The sequence below is a fragment of the Capricornis sumatraensis genome, chromosome 9 (genome assembly GCF_032405125.1).
Source record: "Capricornis sumatraensis isolate serow.1 chromosome 9, serow.2, whole genome shotgun sequence".
Classification (NCBI taxonomy): Eukaryota; Metazoa; Chordata; class Mammalia; order Artiodactyla; family Bovidae; genus Capricornis; species Capricornis sumatraensis.
Window position 1 is genome coordinate 7657902 of NC_091077.1, and position 15077 is coordinate 7672978.

Here is a 15077-nt window from a genome sequence, read left to right on the forward strand (position 1 = left end):
TGACCCCCTGAGGTAGAATTTTGCACTTTCCTCATTGTGTACGACTTAGGAAATTGAGGCTCAGACAGAGAAATTACTGGTCCGTCCCACAACTGGGAAGCAGCAAAACTTGACTCTTGAGCTGGGCAGATTCCCTGCATGTAGCTCAGGAACCCCCAGCACAACCTACACCGTGGGTCCTCTGTATCAGGGAGATCAAAATGGTCACTTGTTTGCCCAGATAGGACCAAACTGCCAAAGCACTGACATGTTTCAAAGTACCATGTTCCAAAGAACCTTCTGGTCTACTTGTTCTCCTCCTACATCCCCTTATTCTCCTCTCATGACAGGGAGCTCACTCCCTGTCCAGCAGTCCCATCTGTAATAAAGTCCTCTCTTACCCCAAGGAGGAGATCTGTCTTGCTGCTCCCTTACCCGCCTTCTGGAGCTGGAGTTGTGGGGTGGGGGTGTGGGCTGCTCTCAATGCAGGGGCAGCTGAAACATTCAAACACCCTGATCTCTACTTAGGTTAAATGGCCAATTCCCTAGTGCTCAGGCACAAGCCTAGATGTCCTGGGGCCGTAGCTCTCGTTCACCCTCAGCCACGAAGACAAGGAGGGCACGGTGCAACAGATGGACCCCCAAGCGGCGGCGCCGGGTGGGGGGCCAGTCCGCCACCACTCCATAGCAGTGTCCTTGCTTCTGGTTAGTCAGCATCTGGATTCCTGGGGAGATTAGGAATAAGGTCATGAAGGCAGCCTCCGGGAACCGCTGGCAGAAGTTTGTGCCAGGGAACCCACTGGGCACTGCCCTCAAGCAGGGATAAACCAATGGAGTAAAATATGTGTACATGCTGGTACATAGTTGGTGCTCAATAATTGCTCATTGGCTGAATGGACAGCTGTGATGGGGAAGGGGTCAGGGAATTAGTAGATCAAGTGCCTTTCCTATGACTCCACCCCTACCCCACAAGCCAGGCACCTACCTAGAGCATCCACAAGACATGCTTCTCGAGTGTAAGCCTCTGCAGGGACCACATGCTGGAAGCAGTGCAGGGAAACAACGCCACGACCAGTGGCCCAAATGTCCAAGATCCGGCGTACCTTGGGACAGGCCTGGGGGGAGCCAGGGCAGGGTCAGAGGTTTGCCCCACAATTCCCTCTACCTGCCCCTAGCTGGGCCACCCCTGCCACAAACCTGCTACTTATCCTCATACCTGTTTTCCTGGCCGTCTTCGGTGGTTAAGGGCCTCCCAGAGATGAACATCTGGCCGGGCCCGTGTTCCCTTGCCCACATAGAAGATGGCCTGGACAAAAATCCGAAGGCATTCAGCCAGAGTCAGTGAGAAGGCTCGGGCTGGCAGGTCCTGAGTCTTCCTAGATGAGGTAGATGGCTCAAACAGGGAAAAGTGACAAGAGTTGCCCCAGATATAGTCCTTAATGACACAGAGCAAACTGAACCCACGCCAGTGACCCCTTTTATAAAAGGCAGGGTGGGTAGCTGATCCCCGAGGACACTCAGCAGCTTGAAGTGGATCCAACTGCCTTTCATTGATAAAGAAGCTGATGACCGGGCCAGTCCCCTTCCTAAAGACACACAGCAGGACTTCCCTCTAATGCGGTGGATAAGAATCTACCTGCTGATGCAGGGGACATGGACACGGGTTTGATTCCTGGTCTTGGAAGATTCCACATGCTGTGGAGCAACTAATCCTGGGGGCCACAGCTACTGAAGCCTACAAAGCTCTAGGGCCTGTGAGCCACAACTCCTGAGCTTGTGTGCCCCAACTACTGAAGTCGCATGCCCTAGAGCCCACACGTCCCCAACTATTGAGCCTGCATGCTTCAACTACTGCAGCCCTTGTGCCTAGAGCCTGTGCTCTACAAGAAGAGAGTCCACCGCCACGAGAAGCCTGCGCGCCGCAATGGAGAGTAGCCCTGGCTTGCCACCACTAGAGAAAGCCCGCCTGCAGCAAAGAGGACCCAGTGTAGCCAAAAATAAACGTAAAAAAAAGAAGACACAGAGCAGGTAAGAACCAATCTCAGAACGTTCCAGCTCCCATTTCTGAGTCACTCCTGCTCCAGGTACCTGGGGTCCAGCAGCAGATATGTGAAGCTGGACTTCACAACCCCCTCCCGCCACCGTCTGGTGGGGTCCGGCCGTTCGAACTGCTGGGTAAGTGCATCTTCATCGGCTTGGGCATCTGGGATACAGCCTGTCCGCAGGGCTTCAACCAGCTCTGGGCTGTGCCCTGAAAAGTCTGGGCCTGGGAAGGGAAACTGGGTCAAGAAAGACAAAGGAAAGGGTGGTTCCCAGAGACGAAGAAGTAGGTTGCACTCAGAGCCAAGGGATCTTGGAAGATTCCCGGAGACTCCTTGAACTCTGGATACTCACTAGGAGCAGCCTGGGCTTCTTTCAGCCGTCGGAGGTAGTGCGGTCGGGTGAAGGACGTGATGGGACCCGGGCTCTTGCCAAGCGCCCGGAGCCCTTGCAGCAGCTCCAGGTCAGACATGGGAGGGTCTGGTGGACACTGATCAGAGGGGCTGGGGTCCCTGCCCACTGTGGCGCTTGCGTCATCCTCTGCCAGCCAGAGGGCAGCCAAGTCACTGTCGGGGGATAGCTGGTCCTCTCTTGGGATGTGGGTGTCAGAAGGTCCAGGCAGTGGTTCCCAAGGGGGACTATGGGCTGGGCTCCTGTCTGGGAAGAGCTTGGGGGAGGGGGAATCATCCGGCAAGGTCAGAGTCAGGGCCTGCAGATGGGCATTCAGTTCTGCCTCCCTGTCCTCCATGAGGGGTTGATGTGCCAGCCGTAGGGTACCCAAAGATCTTGGCACCCTCTGGGAGAGTCGGACACCAGCCCAGGGGGAGGTGTGGCCGGTTAGGTCCTCAGCTCCTGAGGCCTCAACAGCGGTGACAAAGGAGGTCACCGAGCTGCAGTCCCAGCGCCCCAAGGGGGACTCCAATCCACCATCTGTGTCAGCAGTCTCAGGGTGGGCGAGCAGGCCGCGGGGTCCAGGGCCAGCCTCCAGGCTCACGTCCTTGCTGTCACCTGTGCCCAGTGTTGTAGAGTTCAGCATCACATTAGGAGGACCGGAGGGGCTGGTATCCAGCCCCTTTTCACAAGGGCCTGGGCCTGGAGCAGGGGGTAAGAAGGAAGTCAGAAAGGAGGGGAAGAGGAAGTGAGAGACAAAGGTCAACATCAGACGGACAGAAACAGGCAGCTGCAATCACAAAGAGGAAGGAGCGAGTCAGAGGCAGAGAGACTGACCAGAGAGGCTGGTGGTGAAACCCTGGGCATTAGACACAGAGATCTGCAAAGTTATATCAGAGGCTAACCACTCCCAGCCGCCCAGATACCACTCACCTCCAGGCTCTGGCTCGGGTTCTGGCTTCCGGGAGCCTTTCCAAGTCCGGGCTGGGATCCTGGTCCGAGTCTCCAGCTCCCGAAGCACGCGGGCACAGTTCTGATGCCCCTGCTGCTCCGCCAGGTCCAGAGGCAGGAATCCGTCCTGCAGGGGTGCGGTCAGTAGGGGGCGCCCCTTCCCTCCCTCTCTTCCTCCTTTCCTTTCCTCTTTCCCTCCCTCCGGGTTTCCCTGGCTACAGACTGCGATGGGGCCCCCTACCTGGTCGCGGAGCGCGGGGTCCGCTCCCTGGCTCAGCAGCAGCTCCAGGCCCCGGCGGCAGCCCCAAGCAGCGGCCACATGCAGCGGTGTCAGTGCCTCGGCCGATCTAGGGCATGAGCGGAGAAGGGGGTCAGTGAAGCATCTCCATCTCCGGGTCCGGAAGCCCTGACTCTCAGCCCTCCATCTCCGCCCTCCAGCCTGAGATGCCACCCTTCGAACCTGCGCCCTCGGGCTGGGACCCAAACCTCTGCTCTCTGACTCTAGAGCTTCTACCGCCGGATCTGAAACTTCGATTCCCATTTTGACCCCGGCGCAATCTCATACCCTACCCTGGGTCTGGTACCCTGCCTCTGCCCTGGGACCCTCAAGATCCCTCCCCAGATCCCCTAAGCTCCGCCGCTGGGGATTGAATTCGCATCCTTAGACGCCCTCTTCAGGACTCCCAGGTCTGGTCCTCGTACTCGGGAGACAGCTCTAGTTCACGGAAGACCTTCCCCGAGCCCACACTCGGCCTCACCGCGCGTTGGGGTCCCCGCCTCGGCGCAGCAGGGCCTCGAGGCAACACAGACTCCGCAGGTGCTGGGCTCTGGCCGCCAGGTGCATGGCCGCCGCGCCATCCTCGAGTACCAGATTGGGGTCGGCACCACGGCGCAGCAACTCCTCCACAGTCCTAGGGATAGAGGGTCAGAGTGGACCGTGGCACTCGGCCCCTACCCCCACCCCCTGGCCCGCCCACCCAGGCCCTGCCCTCACCGCAACTCCTCCTCCTGCAGCGCCGTCCGCAGCCGCCGAGCCAGACCTACAGCCGGGCCCATGCCCCGGCTGTCCCCTTGGGGCAGCCGCCTGGTCGCGCCGCCTGCCGCTTTCCAACTTCCCGCGGCGCCCTTGTGCGCACGCGCCGCTCCGCCCCTCGGCTCCCTTCTCCGCGCCTTGGTGCAGTGCAGCGACCCCAGCCAGGCTGACCGGCGCCGCATTGTCGCCCACATCGAGGGTCGGGAGCTTGGGTGCTGGTCCGAGCCCGCGACACCAAGTAGTGCCCAGGGCCAAGTGATGTTTGCTCAGGGCCAAATAACGTTTGGGGCCTCCGATAAGGGCCCGGGAGGGTGGAGGTCGCCATGTGTGCGCTTATCTCTCAAAACGGTGTAAACAAGAACACACCCTGTTGGAGGGGGTGGAGCTACGATCCCCGGGACCCGGTGGTGCCCACAGGGTACTGAGTCTTCCGGAACCCTCTGCCGAGGCGCACGCAGCCCTGACCGTATGTAAGGTTTCAATTAATAGCTACTGCCTGCGGAGGCTCTGCGTCGACCGTTTTCAGCCCTGTGGAGTCTTAAGTCCATTACTTTGGAGCCCTGGGCCTCTTAGGGTGTTAGTTTCTCTATATGCAGGATGGGAGAATAATCCCTTCCAGGCTGGTGTTAAGTTGAAAGAGGGGCCTGGCACACAGGTGCCCAGTAAATGCTCCTGGGAAAGTAAAGCTGTTTCTTGATAAAGCTATTTTCGTTTTATATGAAACTGAGAAAATCTAGCTGGTAAATTTTTTTCCCCTCACAACTGCTCATTATCCAGGAAGATTAAGTTGAGTGATGGACGTGTTATATGTTTCCCTTCCTCTGGGGAGCACCCACACTATTTCCTGATGGAACTATAAACCTCTCTTCCCAGAGAAGCTTGAGCGAGGCCTGGCCAATGAGAGCATTCCACAGTTCTGGTCCATGACTGACCCAAGCAAGACCTGTCATAGGGGCTGCTGTGAGAGCCCTCACTTCACCTGGGCTGGGATTTGCAGAGTGCTCAGCCGTACTACCCCTTTCCACCTATTGGGAGGAAAGCAGGGCACACTGAAAACCAACCATGCAGGGTGTTTCAGCTCTCCCCAAAGCAATGTCAGAGCACCTGGATACAGCCAAGCCTAAAGCTGCATCTTAGCTTTTTATCTACAAGAAACTAGCCATTCTCCTTTCAGTTCAGTGGGTGGGTTTTCTGTCACTTGCAACCAAAAAGATTTCAATGAACAGTGGACTTGGGTTTGGGAGTCTCAGATTTTTATTCTGATGACAAAAACACACAAAGCACAACAAAACTTACAACTGAAAAACTTGGGAGTGGGATGTGGGCTGGGAAACATGGGGACTGGGTGTCTAGAGTCCCTGGGATGCTTCCTGGAATCTTAGGGTTCCTTCAGGGCTGCCCAGGTGCCTCAGATACTTCTTAGAACCCCCTCTGGGGGCCCCAAGGAGCCCAGTCTGAGAACGAGCATTCAATGCCAAGGGTTTCATTGTTCAAGAAGGTTGGATGCTCAGGGATGGTTCAGACAGTGGCCTCCACCTCAGTGGCTTCGTCGTCCTCCTCCAGCAGGCTGTAGGAGGCATGGCTTTGGCAAGGCCGCTGCAGTGGGTGAGCCAGCAGCTTGGCCATACAGTTGTGAAGCTCCAGGGCTGGCCCAGCCAGCGCCACTTCGTACTTATAACTGGTACCCTTGGTATCCAGGCTTCCCATGAAGGCAAACATGTCCTGTGGGGCCAAGGAAGGGCTGTTCATGCAGATGTTCTGCTGACAAGCCCTCCCTGTCTTGGAGGGCCTCCCAGGAGGGGCCTCAGGGATGGGTTCTGAAGGGTAAAGAGGAGTTTGCCAGGCAGAAACTATTCCCATTCAGCAAACATTTCCTGCCACCCACTCACCCCAAGAGGTCTCAGAGCTGGAGCCCCTAGTCTGGAGAAGCACATGACCCCCAGCCCCCTGACGCTGATCTACCCAGAGGAGCAGGGAAGGCTTCTCAGAGTAGGGACTTCCAGTTTGGGTACTGACATATAAGTAGGAGCTGGGCTCAACCCCCTCTGCTCACGGTTGGGTCAAGTGAGGCTCAGAGAGATAAGGGGCCAACTGGGGATGCCACAACTAGTTCAGGGCTGGAATGCAAAGGACCAGCAGAGCCTGGCGAGGCAGGGAGGGAAGCATGCTCCAGGCAGAGGGCACAGAGCCAGAAAAAGCAGGAAGAGAGAGAAGCAGGGGATGTTGGGGATGAGGTGGATAGGACCCTACATGCTCCTGGGCCACTGTCCCAACAGCCCCATTAGTTCACTGCAGACAAGTGGGAAATGTTGGAATCTGACTGACCATGATCTAGAAGGGCCAGGAATGGTAAGGAAAAGGCTAATGGCAGAGTAGTGCATGAGTGGGCAGGGCAGGTGGCTTCCCTCCTCCGGACCCCATTAGAGTACAGGTACCTCTGAGCCTGTTGCCGGGCACCACTATGCCTGAGACAAGCTGTGTGACCCTGGCCTGGTTTCTTGCCCTCTCTGAGCCTGCTTTTCCTCACCACAGATCATAGTCTAGGGGGTTAGCATCAGATGCCCTGAAGGCCCTTAGTGAAAAGGGCCTCCTTTCCCTTAGGGCTGGGGCAGGTGGGTTCGGAGAACTCCCACGTACATCCACCTGCTGCCCACACTCACGGTGGCCTCTCACCTTCCAGCTCATTTCCTCCTCCTTCTCATCAGCGCCGTTGTGGATGTAAACAACATCAAAGAAGAAATACGGGCACTGGAACATTTTCTGCAGGGGAAGAAAGGTAGCCTTCAGGACTAGGGTCACCCCATGGCCCCATGACCACAATCTCTAGATTCTGAGAACCTGATTCTAGGTACCCCAGCACCTGTGGTCAGGAAGTCCCTCCTAGTATCTAACCACCATCGTGCTGGCTGCAGGCATCCTTCCTTCTCCCGGGTCTCACCTTCATGGGCTCTGTCAGGGAGAACTGGGGCTGGCAGGGTGGACGGCTATAGACCAGGATGGTTCGGACCACATAGGGCGGCGGGATCGTCTGCACGTTCTCCGTGACTGGCAGCTCGGTCTTCTGCTGGCTGTGCAGCAGGAAGGAGGGAGGGTCAGAGTACACCCTGGTGGCCCACCCTTCTCATCCCCCCGGGAGAGCCCAGCTCCTCACTGGGTATGTGAGGTTCCACCTGACCCCTCCCAACCTCACTGTTGCCTCTGAGCCTTTCCCCACGCCGTTCCCTCTGCCCTGGCACCTTCCCAGCTTCACCTTTCTGCCTGACCTCTCCTGCTCCATCAGAGGTTTTGCTGACCCCCAAAGCCAGAGCTTGCTCGGATTACAACGGCAGAGTCTGGTCACCGCAACAGTGACCATATGGCCCACAAAGCCAAAAATGTTTCCTATCTGGCCCTTTTAAAGAAAAAGTTTGCTGCCCTACAGTTAAAACAAAGTAGTGGCGGACCACTGGGCTGTCAGAATATAACCCAGAGGAACTTCCTTGATGGTCCAGATGTTAAGAATCTGCCTTGCATTACAAGGGACACTGGCTGGATCCCTGGTCTGGGAAGATCCAACATCCCACAGAGCAACTATACCCAAGTGCCACAACTACAGAGCCCACAAGTTGCAACTACTGTGCCCACGTGCTGCAACTTCTAAAGCCTGTGCACTAGAACTTGTGCTCTGGAGCAAGAGATGCCCCCGCAATGAGAAGCCTGCTCACTGCAACTGGAGAAAGCCAAGACCCAGCACAGCCAAAAGTAAATACATAAATAAATAGATTTGAAGGGGAAAAAAGAAAGTAGCACAGAGGGCAAGATGTGAAAGAGAACCTCTTTTGCAAAAATGCTTTCAGACAGGTAAGTGAGCAATTGTTCCAGGGAGAAAGGGTGAGAAAGGAAGCGTTTTGGCCTCCTGAAAGGACTATTTCTGGGCTGTTCGGAGCTTTTACCCAGAAGGGGTTCTTCTCTTCAAAGGTGAGTAATAAATTCCCCTTGGGGGACTTACATGAGGCTGAAGAGACCTTCCAGATCTGGCAGGAATGCTAAGGAGAGCAGAGCAGTGCATGGGTAGACAGAAGTGGGTGGTTTCCCTCCTCCAGAGGCTGGGAGAGTACAGGTGCCTCTGAGCCTGTTGCCAGGAGACACGCTGTGTGACCCTGTTCCAGTCACTTGCCCTCTCTGAGCTTGCTTTCCCTCAGCACAGATCATAAACTAGGGGCCTGGCACCAGATGACCTGAAAGCCCTTAGTGACTCAAAGCCCCCCTTGCCCTCAGGACTGGGGCCATTCCCCTCCCTCCATGGAAAGGATACTAAAGGTGGAACAGGAAGCTGTTTCCAGGTCATAGAGGCAGCTGCAGAGTTCACGGGGGTCCGAGGTCAGGCCAGACAGCTGCAGGGAAGACTGAAACTCAGTGAGGTGCTCTCTCACCCCTGGGGGACCCCAGCGGAACCAGTCTTGCCCCCCAGCCTCACCCAGGCAGTGTCATCATTCACCACCACCAGCGCAAATTCGTGGCTCTTGTCAATTTTGTGTTTTGTCCGCACAAACATCTCGATCATTTTCTGGGAGACATTGAGGGCGTTGGTTTTGGAGCTGGGGTGAGAGTGAAGCGGTGGTTAAGGTCCAGGTCACGCAGCCGGGCAGGCGGTAGAGCCCAGCCGGAAACCCAGCCCAGCTGACTCTCTCCAGCTCTTGCCCTCACTGAATGGGTCCCTCTGGCCAGCCTGGGCCTCACATCTGATCCAGAGGAGGTACCCCACCGTGGCTCAGTCATGGGTCATCAGGAATGCCAGGGAAGGGGAGGTAGGCTTGTGCTCAGGCCCTGCTGCCTGACCCCAGTGAGACTCAGCTGCTCACAGGCCAGGACTTTGGAGTCAGCCAGGCCTCGCTCTGAATCTGGCTCTGCCCATTTGCCAGGAGGCCTTGGACAATCTCGGAGTTTCTGAGTCATGGCTGTGACATGGGTGGAGTGTGACAGCTCTCAAGTGCTGAGAACAGAACCCCAGTGGGCTGCAGCTGTAACATTACCAATTATCACGGTTACTCTCCAATGCCTCCAGGACCCAGGAGTTAGTCTCAGAGAGACAACCCTGCATTTTGGGGGCTGGGCTCCTCCCAGCCATGGTGGCAAACTCCAGCCCCCAAAAAACCCCTCTTACCCATTGAATGACTCAAGCTTTGGCAGCGCCATTTCCTCTGACAGGTCCAGGCAGATGATCTGCAACAAATCTGGAGGCTAGTGAGAGCTGTGACCAGCATTACCTGGCAACTAAATGTCCCTGCAGGCCCCCATGCCACTCTGCCGGCCCTCTCCAAGCAGCCCTATGGGAGAAGGCTATATGATGACTCCCAGTTCCCAGCCAAGACATCCACTCTAGAAGGAGGCAGCTGAGGGACTTCCCTGGGGGTCCAGTGGTTAAGAATCCGCCTTCCAATGCAGCAGACAAAGGTTTGACCCCTGGTCAAGGAACTCAGATCCCACATGCCGTAGGGCTACTGAATCCACTTCAGTTGTGTCCAGCTCTTTACGATCCCATGGACTGTAGCCCTCCAGGCTCCTCTGTCCATCGGATTCTCCATGTAAGAACACTGGAGTGAGTTACCATGCCCTTCTCCAGGGGATCTTCCTGACCCATGGACTGAACCAGCGTCTCCTGCACTGGCAGGTGGATTCTTTACCACTGAGCCACTTGGGAAGCCCAGCTGCCCTAGGACACTAATAAAAAGGGACTGTTTTCCAGAGTGAATCCTAAAGAATGACATTTAACCCAAGGTTCTCTAACATCTCAAAAGCACAGGCCAAGCCCCTCACTTACCACTTTCTCTGGACAGTTGACCCTTGGGGTCCGCACCTGGACCTCTGGGGCTGGTGGAGGCACCTGCCACGGCTTGGGACCGGCTCCTGGAGGGTTGGCGGTCCCGTCATCAGCACTGGCCGCCTCGCCCTCACCCTCACTGCGGCTGCCCACACTGGTCTGGGCCCCCAGCGCCCGGTCCTCAGCCCCCTCAGGATTGGAGCGAGTGCGGGGCCTGGGCTCAGCTGACTGCTCCTCTTCCTCCTCCTCTTCCTCCTCCTCTTCCGTGGGACAGCTGGGCTCTGCTATCTCCATGGCTCTGGACTGGCTGGATGCAGCAGGGATGAGGGAAGCCAGGATCCTTTCCTTAGGGCTTTTAAAAGCATTTGGTTACTGGGCAGAACAGGTCATAAGTCACTTCCTGACAATAAGTCACTCTGCTCAGGGACTCGGTTTCCCCATCTGTATGATGGGTGCCTTTTACACTTATCAACCCAGCATCCACTCTGACTTGAGATAACAGCCTCCCCTTTTTTTTCGTAGAGCTAACCCCTTCTCTCCCCATTTTGGCTAGGGCTGTGAATGGCTCAGAGATGAGGACATGACCCAGAACACGCCAGAGAGGGGCAGTTCCGAACTGCAGTACTGGGAGGTTACAAGTCCAAAGCTGCTAGGAGCCTCTCTTGCTTCCAAGAGGGGAAAGAGAGCTTGCCTGAAGTGATGCTCACTCAGAAAATGAAAGACTTCTCAGCGCCCGGATCCAGCTATGTCTAAATTCCCTTTCTTGCTTAAGCCAGACTGGGTTGGAGGTTCTGTCACCTGAAACTGAAAATGTCTTGGTGAATAAAGGATACAAACTTCTAGGGTTCTCCCTTCCGTAGTGACTGCTTAGGCGGTGTCTGCACACTGGAGAGGAGATCCGGGTGTTACAATGCCTTTGCGGAAAAACGGGGCGCCAGCGGAACAGTTTGCCTGTCTGGGCAACGGGTGAGGGCTGCCGGAGATGATCTCTGAGAGCCTTGCAGACCCCATAATCGCTAAGGAAAGCATAGCTGCAGCAAGAGAGATGGAGGCTAGACTGCAGGAGAAACTGGGGCTGAAGGAGGAAGCCTCAGAGCAAATGAGGGGCTGAATTTCTGGGGCTAAGGAAGTTGGGCCTTTAAGGACGGATCCCGCACGTTTTCACCACCCAACTTCTGCTCACCGTTGCCTGAGCCTCCTTCCTACTCATCCGCTGACCCGCTAGGAAGCCGCCATCTTTAGCAGCCGGAAGAAGGGCGGCGCGGCCGTCAAACCTACTGGGAAGCGTAGTTCAACGGCCGAAAGCCGAGCGGAGAAATGAATGGGACGAGAGCCTTGGAAGCTGATAGGTTGAGACTGTGCTAGGAGGCGGGTTTGGATTGTGATAGGCTGGAGTGGGAGTCGAGTGGGGCGGGATCTGGAATACGATTGGCTAAGGTGAGACAAGGAGGAGCTTTTATGTTTCTGGCCGATTCTGATTACGGTGGTCAGCCCTTGTAACGTGATAGGCTGAATCGAGGCAGAGTGGAGTAGGATTTACAATGGGAAAGGCTCAGAAAAATGGAGAAGACCTAGTTTACCGTGTGATTAAATAAAGTGGAGCTGAATTGGGCGGGATTTAGAAGAGGAGGGGCTGACTGGTGATTGATGGACTTGACCTAACCTCAGTGAGGGGATTTTGCGGCACAGGTGGGAGTGGTCCAGAACCCAAGGCCCCTCCCAATTATTTTACAGATATTTGCAAAAATTTAAAAAATACCAAGCCAGAACTATTTCAAGCCATCCTTCTTTTCTTCATGCACACTTCTCCCCTCAGCTCCATAACCACCTAAAAATTGAGCCTCAGTTTCTTGTTAAAATCTGTTAAGCCTGCCCACATCAGCTAAGCTCCGGTTCAAAGAGAGCCCGGAGGGGCTGTGTAAAATTAACCTTGAAGGATGGAGAATCTGCTGAAAAAACAAGAGGGGTAAGGTCATTCCAGACAGAAGGAACTGCCTGGGCAACCGTCTGTAGGTTTTGAGGAGCCCTGGAGCTGTGAAAGTCTCTCATCGGCTAATGTGGCTGGAGCAGAGGCTAAGAGTGAGAATTTTAATGTTCACCCTCAAGTCAGAAAATTGCCAGCTTCTCTTGCTACGACCTTTGGGGGCACGGAGACAGGAAGATTCAGCCTCGTAGTGTCTGTCAGTGGAACCAGAAAGGTTCAGACTACCACAGGCTATGCACAGTTTACATCAAATGCACGAGGAAGGAAGCGGTGTTTCAGGCAAAGGTTAAGGCATGGCCAAAAGCACCAGGATGTGAGGGAATTAAGAAGCTTCAGTTGTTCATGGAAGAGATTATCGTGGCTAGAGGCGGGAGTACACATTGGTGCCACCTGCAGGCATAATTTTACTAAAGACCTTGAATGCCAGGCTGAAGAGGATGAAATGTTTCCCAAGGGCAATGGGGAGCCATGGAGGGTCTATGAGCCAGGGAGGTGAACAGTGAGATCTCTGTCTCTGGGTCCTGGGTGGGGAAGGGAGTGGAGGTGGGCTGGCATCCACGTTGGGAAGGAGAGGCTTGAGCTCTGACTATGGATGGAGATGAGGAAGAGGCCTTTTCGAGGTGGATGCAGGAAAAATTAGCAGGATGCAGGAATTATCTGGGATCTGAGGAATTCAGCATTTATGGAGGAGAAACAGACGAAGCAGAGATGGGGCGGTCAGAGAGGCAGTAGGGAACAAGGAGGGTGCCTTATGATTCAGGTCTCTGATGGTGCCTGACCATATGCAAATTGGTTGTCAAAACTTCCATAACTCTGGTGTATATCCATATATACATGTGTGTATATATGTGTGTATATGTATGTGTATGAGGAGGTTATGGCAACCCACTCCAGTATTCTTGCCAGGAGAATCCCCATGGACAGAGGAGCCTGCCGGGCTACAGTCCAAGAGGTCACAAAGAGTCAGACGTGACTGAGTAGTCGACTAAGCACGTATATGTCTAGAGCCAGACATCCTGGACTGTGAAGTCAAGTGGGCCTTGGAAAGCATCACTACGAACAAAGCTAGTGGAGGTGATGGAATTCCAGTGGAGCTATTTCAAATCCTGAAAGATGATGCTGTGAAAGTGCTGCACTCAATATGCCAGCAAGTTTGGAAAACTCAGCAGTGGCCACAGGACTGGAAAAGGTCAGTTTTCATTCCAGTCCCAAAGGAAGGCAATGCCAAAGAATGCTCAAACTACCGCACAATTGCACTCATCTCATATGCTAGTAAAGTAATGCTCAAAATTCTCCAAGCCAGACTTCAGCAATATGTGAACCGTGAACTCCCTGATGTTCAAGCTGGTTTTAGAAAAGGCAGAGGAACCAGAGATCAAATTGCCAACATCCGCTGGATCATGGAAAAAGCAAGAGAGTTCCAGAAAAACATCTATTTCTGCTTCATTGACTATGCCAAAGCCTTTGACTGTGTGGATCATAATAAACTGTGGAAAATTCTGAAAGAGATGGGAATACCAGACCACCTAACCTGCCTCTTGAGAAATCTGTATGCAAGTCAGGAAGCAACAATTAGAACTGGACATGGAACAACAGACTGGTTCCAAATAGGAAAAGGAGCACGTCAAGGCTGTATATTGTCACCCTGCTTATTTAACTTCTATGCAGAGTACATCATGAGAAACGCTGGACTGGAAGAACCAGAAGCTGGAATCAAGATTGCCAGGAGAAATATCAATAACCTCAGATATGCAGATGACACCATCCCTATGGCAGAAAGTGAAGAGGAGCTAAAAATCCTCTTGATGAAATGAAAGAGGAGAGTGAAAAAGTTGGCTTAAAGCTCAACATTCAGAAAACGAAGATCATGGCATCTGGTCCCATCACTTCATGGGAAATAGATGGGGAAACAGTAGAAACAGTGTCAGACTTTATTTTTTTGGGCTCCAAAATCACTGCAGATGGTGACTGCAGCCATGAAATTAAAAGACGCTTACTCCTTGGAAGAAAAGTTATGACCAACCTAGATAGTATATTCAAAAGCAGAGACATTACTTTGCCGACTAAGGTCCGTCTAGTCAAGGCTATGGTTTTTCCTGTGGTCATGTATGGATGTGAGAGTTGGACTGTGAAGAAGGCTGAGTGCCGAAGAATTGATGCTTTTGAACTGTGGTGTTGGAGAAGACTCTTGAGGGTCCCTTGGACTGCAAGGAGATCCAACCAGTCCATTCTAAAGGAGATCAACCCTGGGATTTCTTTGGAAGAAATGCTAAAGCTGAAGCTCCAGTACTTTGGCCACCTCATGCGAAGAGTTGACTCCTTGGAAAAGATTCTGATGCTGGGAGAGATTGGGGGCAAGAGGAGAAGGGGACAACCCAGGATGAGATGGCTGGATGGCATCACAGACTCGATGGACATGAGTCTGAGTGAACTCCGGGAGATGGCGATGGACAGGGAGGCTGGCATGCTGCGATTCATGGGGTCGCAAAGAGTCGGACACGACTGAGTGACTGAACTGAACTGAACATATACATGTATATATATATGTGTGTGTATATATATACTGGAATATTACTGAACCACAAAACAAAATGAAATTTGCAGCAACCTACATGGACCTGGAGATTATCACACTACATGAAGCGAGCCAGACAAAGACAAATATGTGATATCACTTATACTGCTGTCTAGTCGCTCAGTTGTGTCTGACGCTTTGTGACCCCATGGATTGTAGCCCACCAGGCTCCTCTGTCCATGGGATTTTCCAGACAAGAATACTGGAGTGGGTTGCCATGTCTTCCTCCAGGGCTATCACTTATATGTGGAATCTTAGAAAATGATACAAGGCTTCCCTGGTGGCTCAGTGGTAAAGAATCTGCCTGTCGATGCAGAGGACATTG

At 54.0% G+C, this 15077-nt stretch overlaps 2 protein-coding genes across 4 annotated transcripts; both read right to left on the reverse strand.

Moving 5' to 3' along the window:
• Window positions 1-543: 543 nt before the first annotated feature.
• ANKLE1 (ankyrin repeat and LEM domain containing 1) lies at window positions 544-4575 on the reverse strand. Its single transcript, XM_068980058.1, has 9 exons — window positions 4355-4575; window positions 4119-4271; window positions 3602-3707; window positions 3336-3487; window positions 2374-3077; window positions 2068-2245; window positions 1196-1355; window positions 965-1094; window positions 544-704 (listed from the first exon to the last, which is right to left on the reverse strand). Exons 1-9 carry the CDS (start codon window positions 4573-4575, stop codon window positions 544-546), a joined length of 1965 nt encoding a protein of 654 aa, XP_068836159.1.
• A 1113-nt stretch (window positions 4576-5688) lies between these two features.
• On the reverse strand, window positions 5689-11462 carry BABAM1 (BRISC and BRCA1 A complex member 1). 3 transcript variants are annotated; one of them, XM_068980615.1, is made up of 10 exons: window positions 11377-11458; window positions 10901-10997; window positions 10194-10545; window positions 9537-9595; window positions 8850-8970; window positions 8688-8766; window positions 8382-8406; window positions 7332-7461; window positions 7067-7153; window positions 5689-6115 (listed from the first exon to the last, which is right to left on the reverse strand). In XM_068980615.1, exons 3-10 carry the CDS (start codon window positions 10485-10487, stop codon window positions 5912-5914), a joined length of 999 nt encoding a protein of 332 aa, XP_068836716.1. In that variant the 5' UTR covers window positions 10488-10545; window positions 10901-10997; window positions 11377-11458; the 3' UTR covers window positions 5689-5911. The 3 variants fall into 3 exon arrangements, with proteins under 3 accessions (XP_068836716.1, XP_068836717.1, XP_068836715.1); XM_068980616.1 differs by having other exon boundaries at window positions 10901-10991; window positions 11377-11429; XM_068980614.1 differs by lacking the exon at window positions 10901-10997 and having other exon boundaries at window positions 11377-11462.
• Window positions 11463-15077: the final 3615 nt, after the last annotated feature.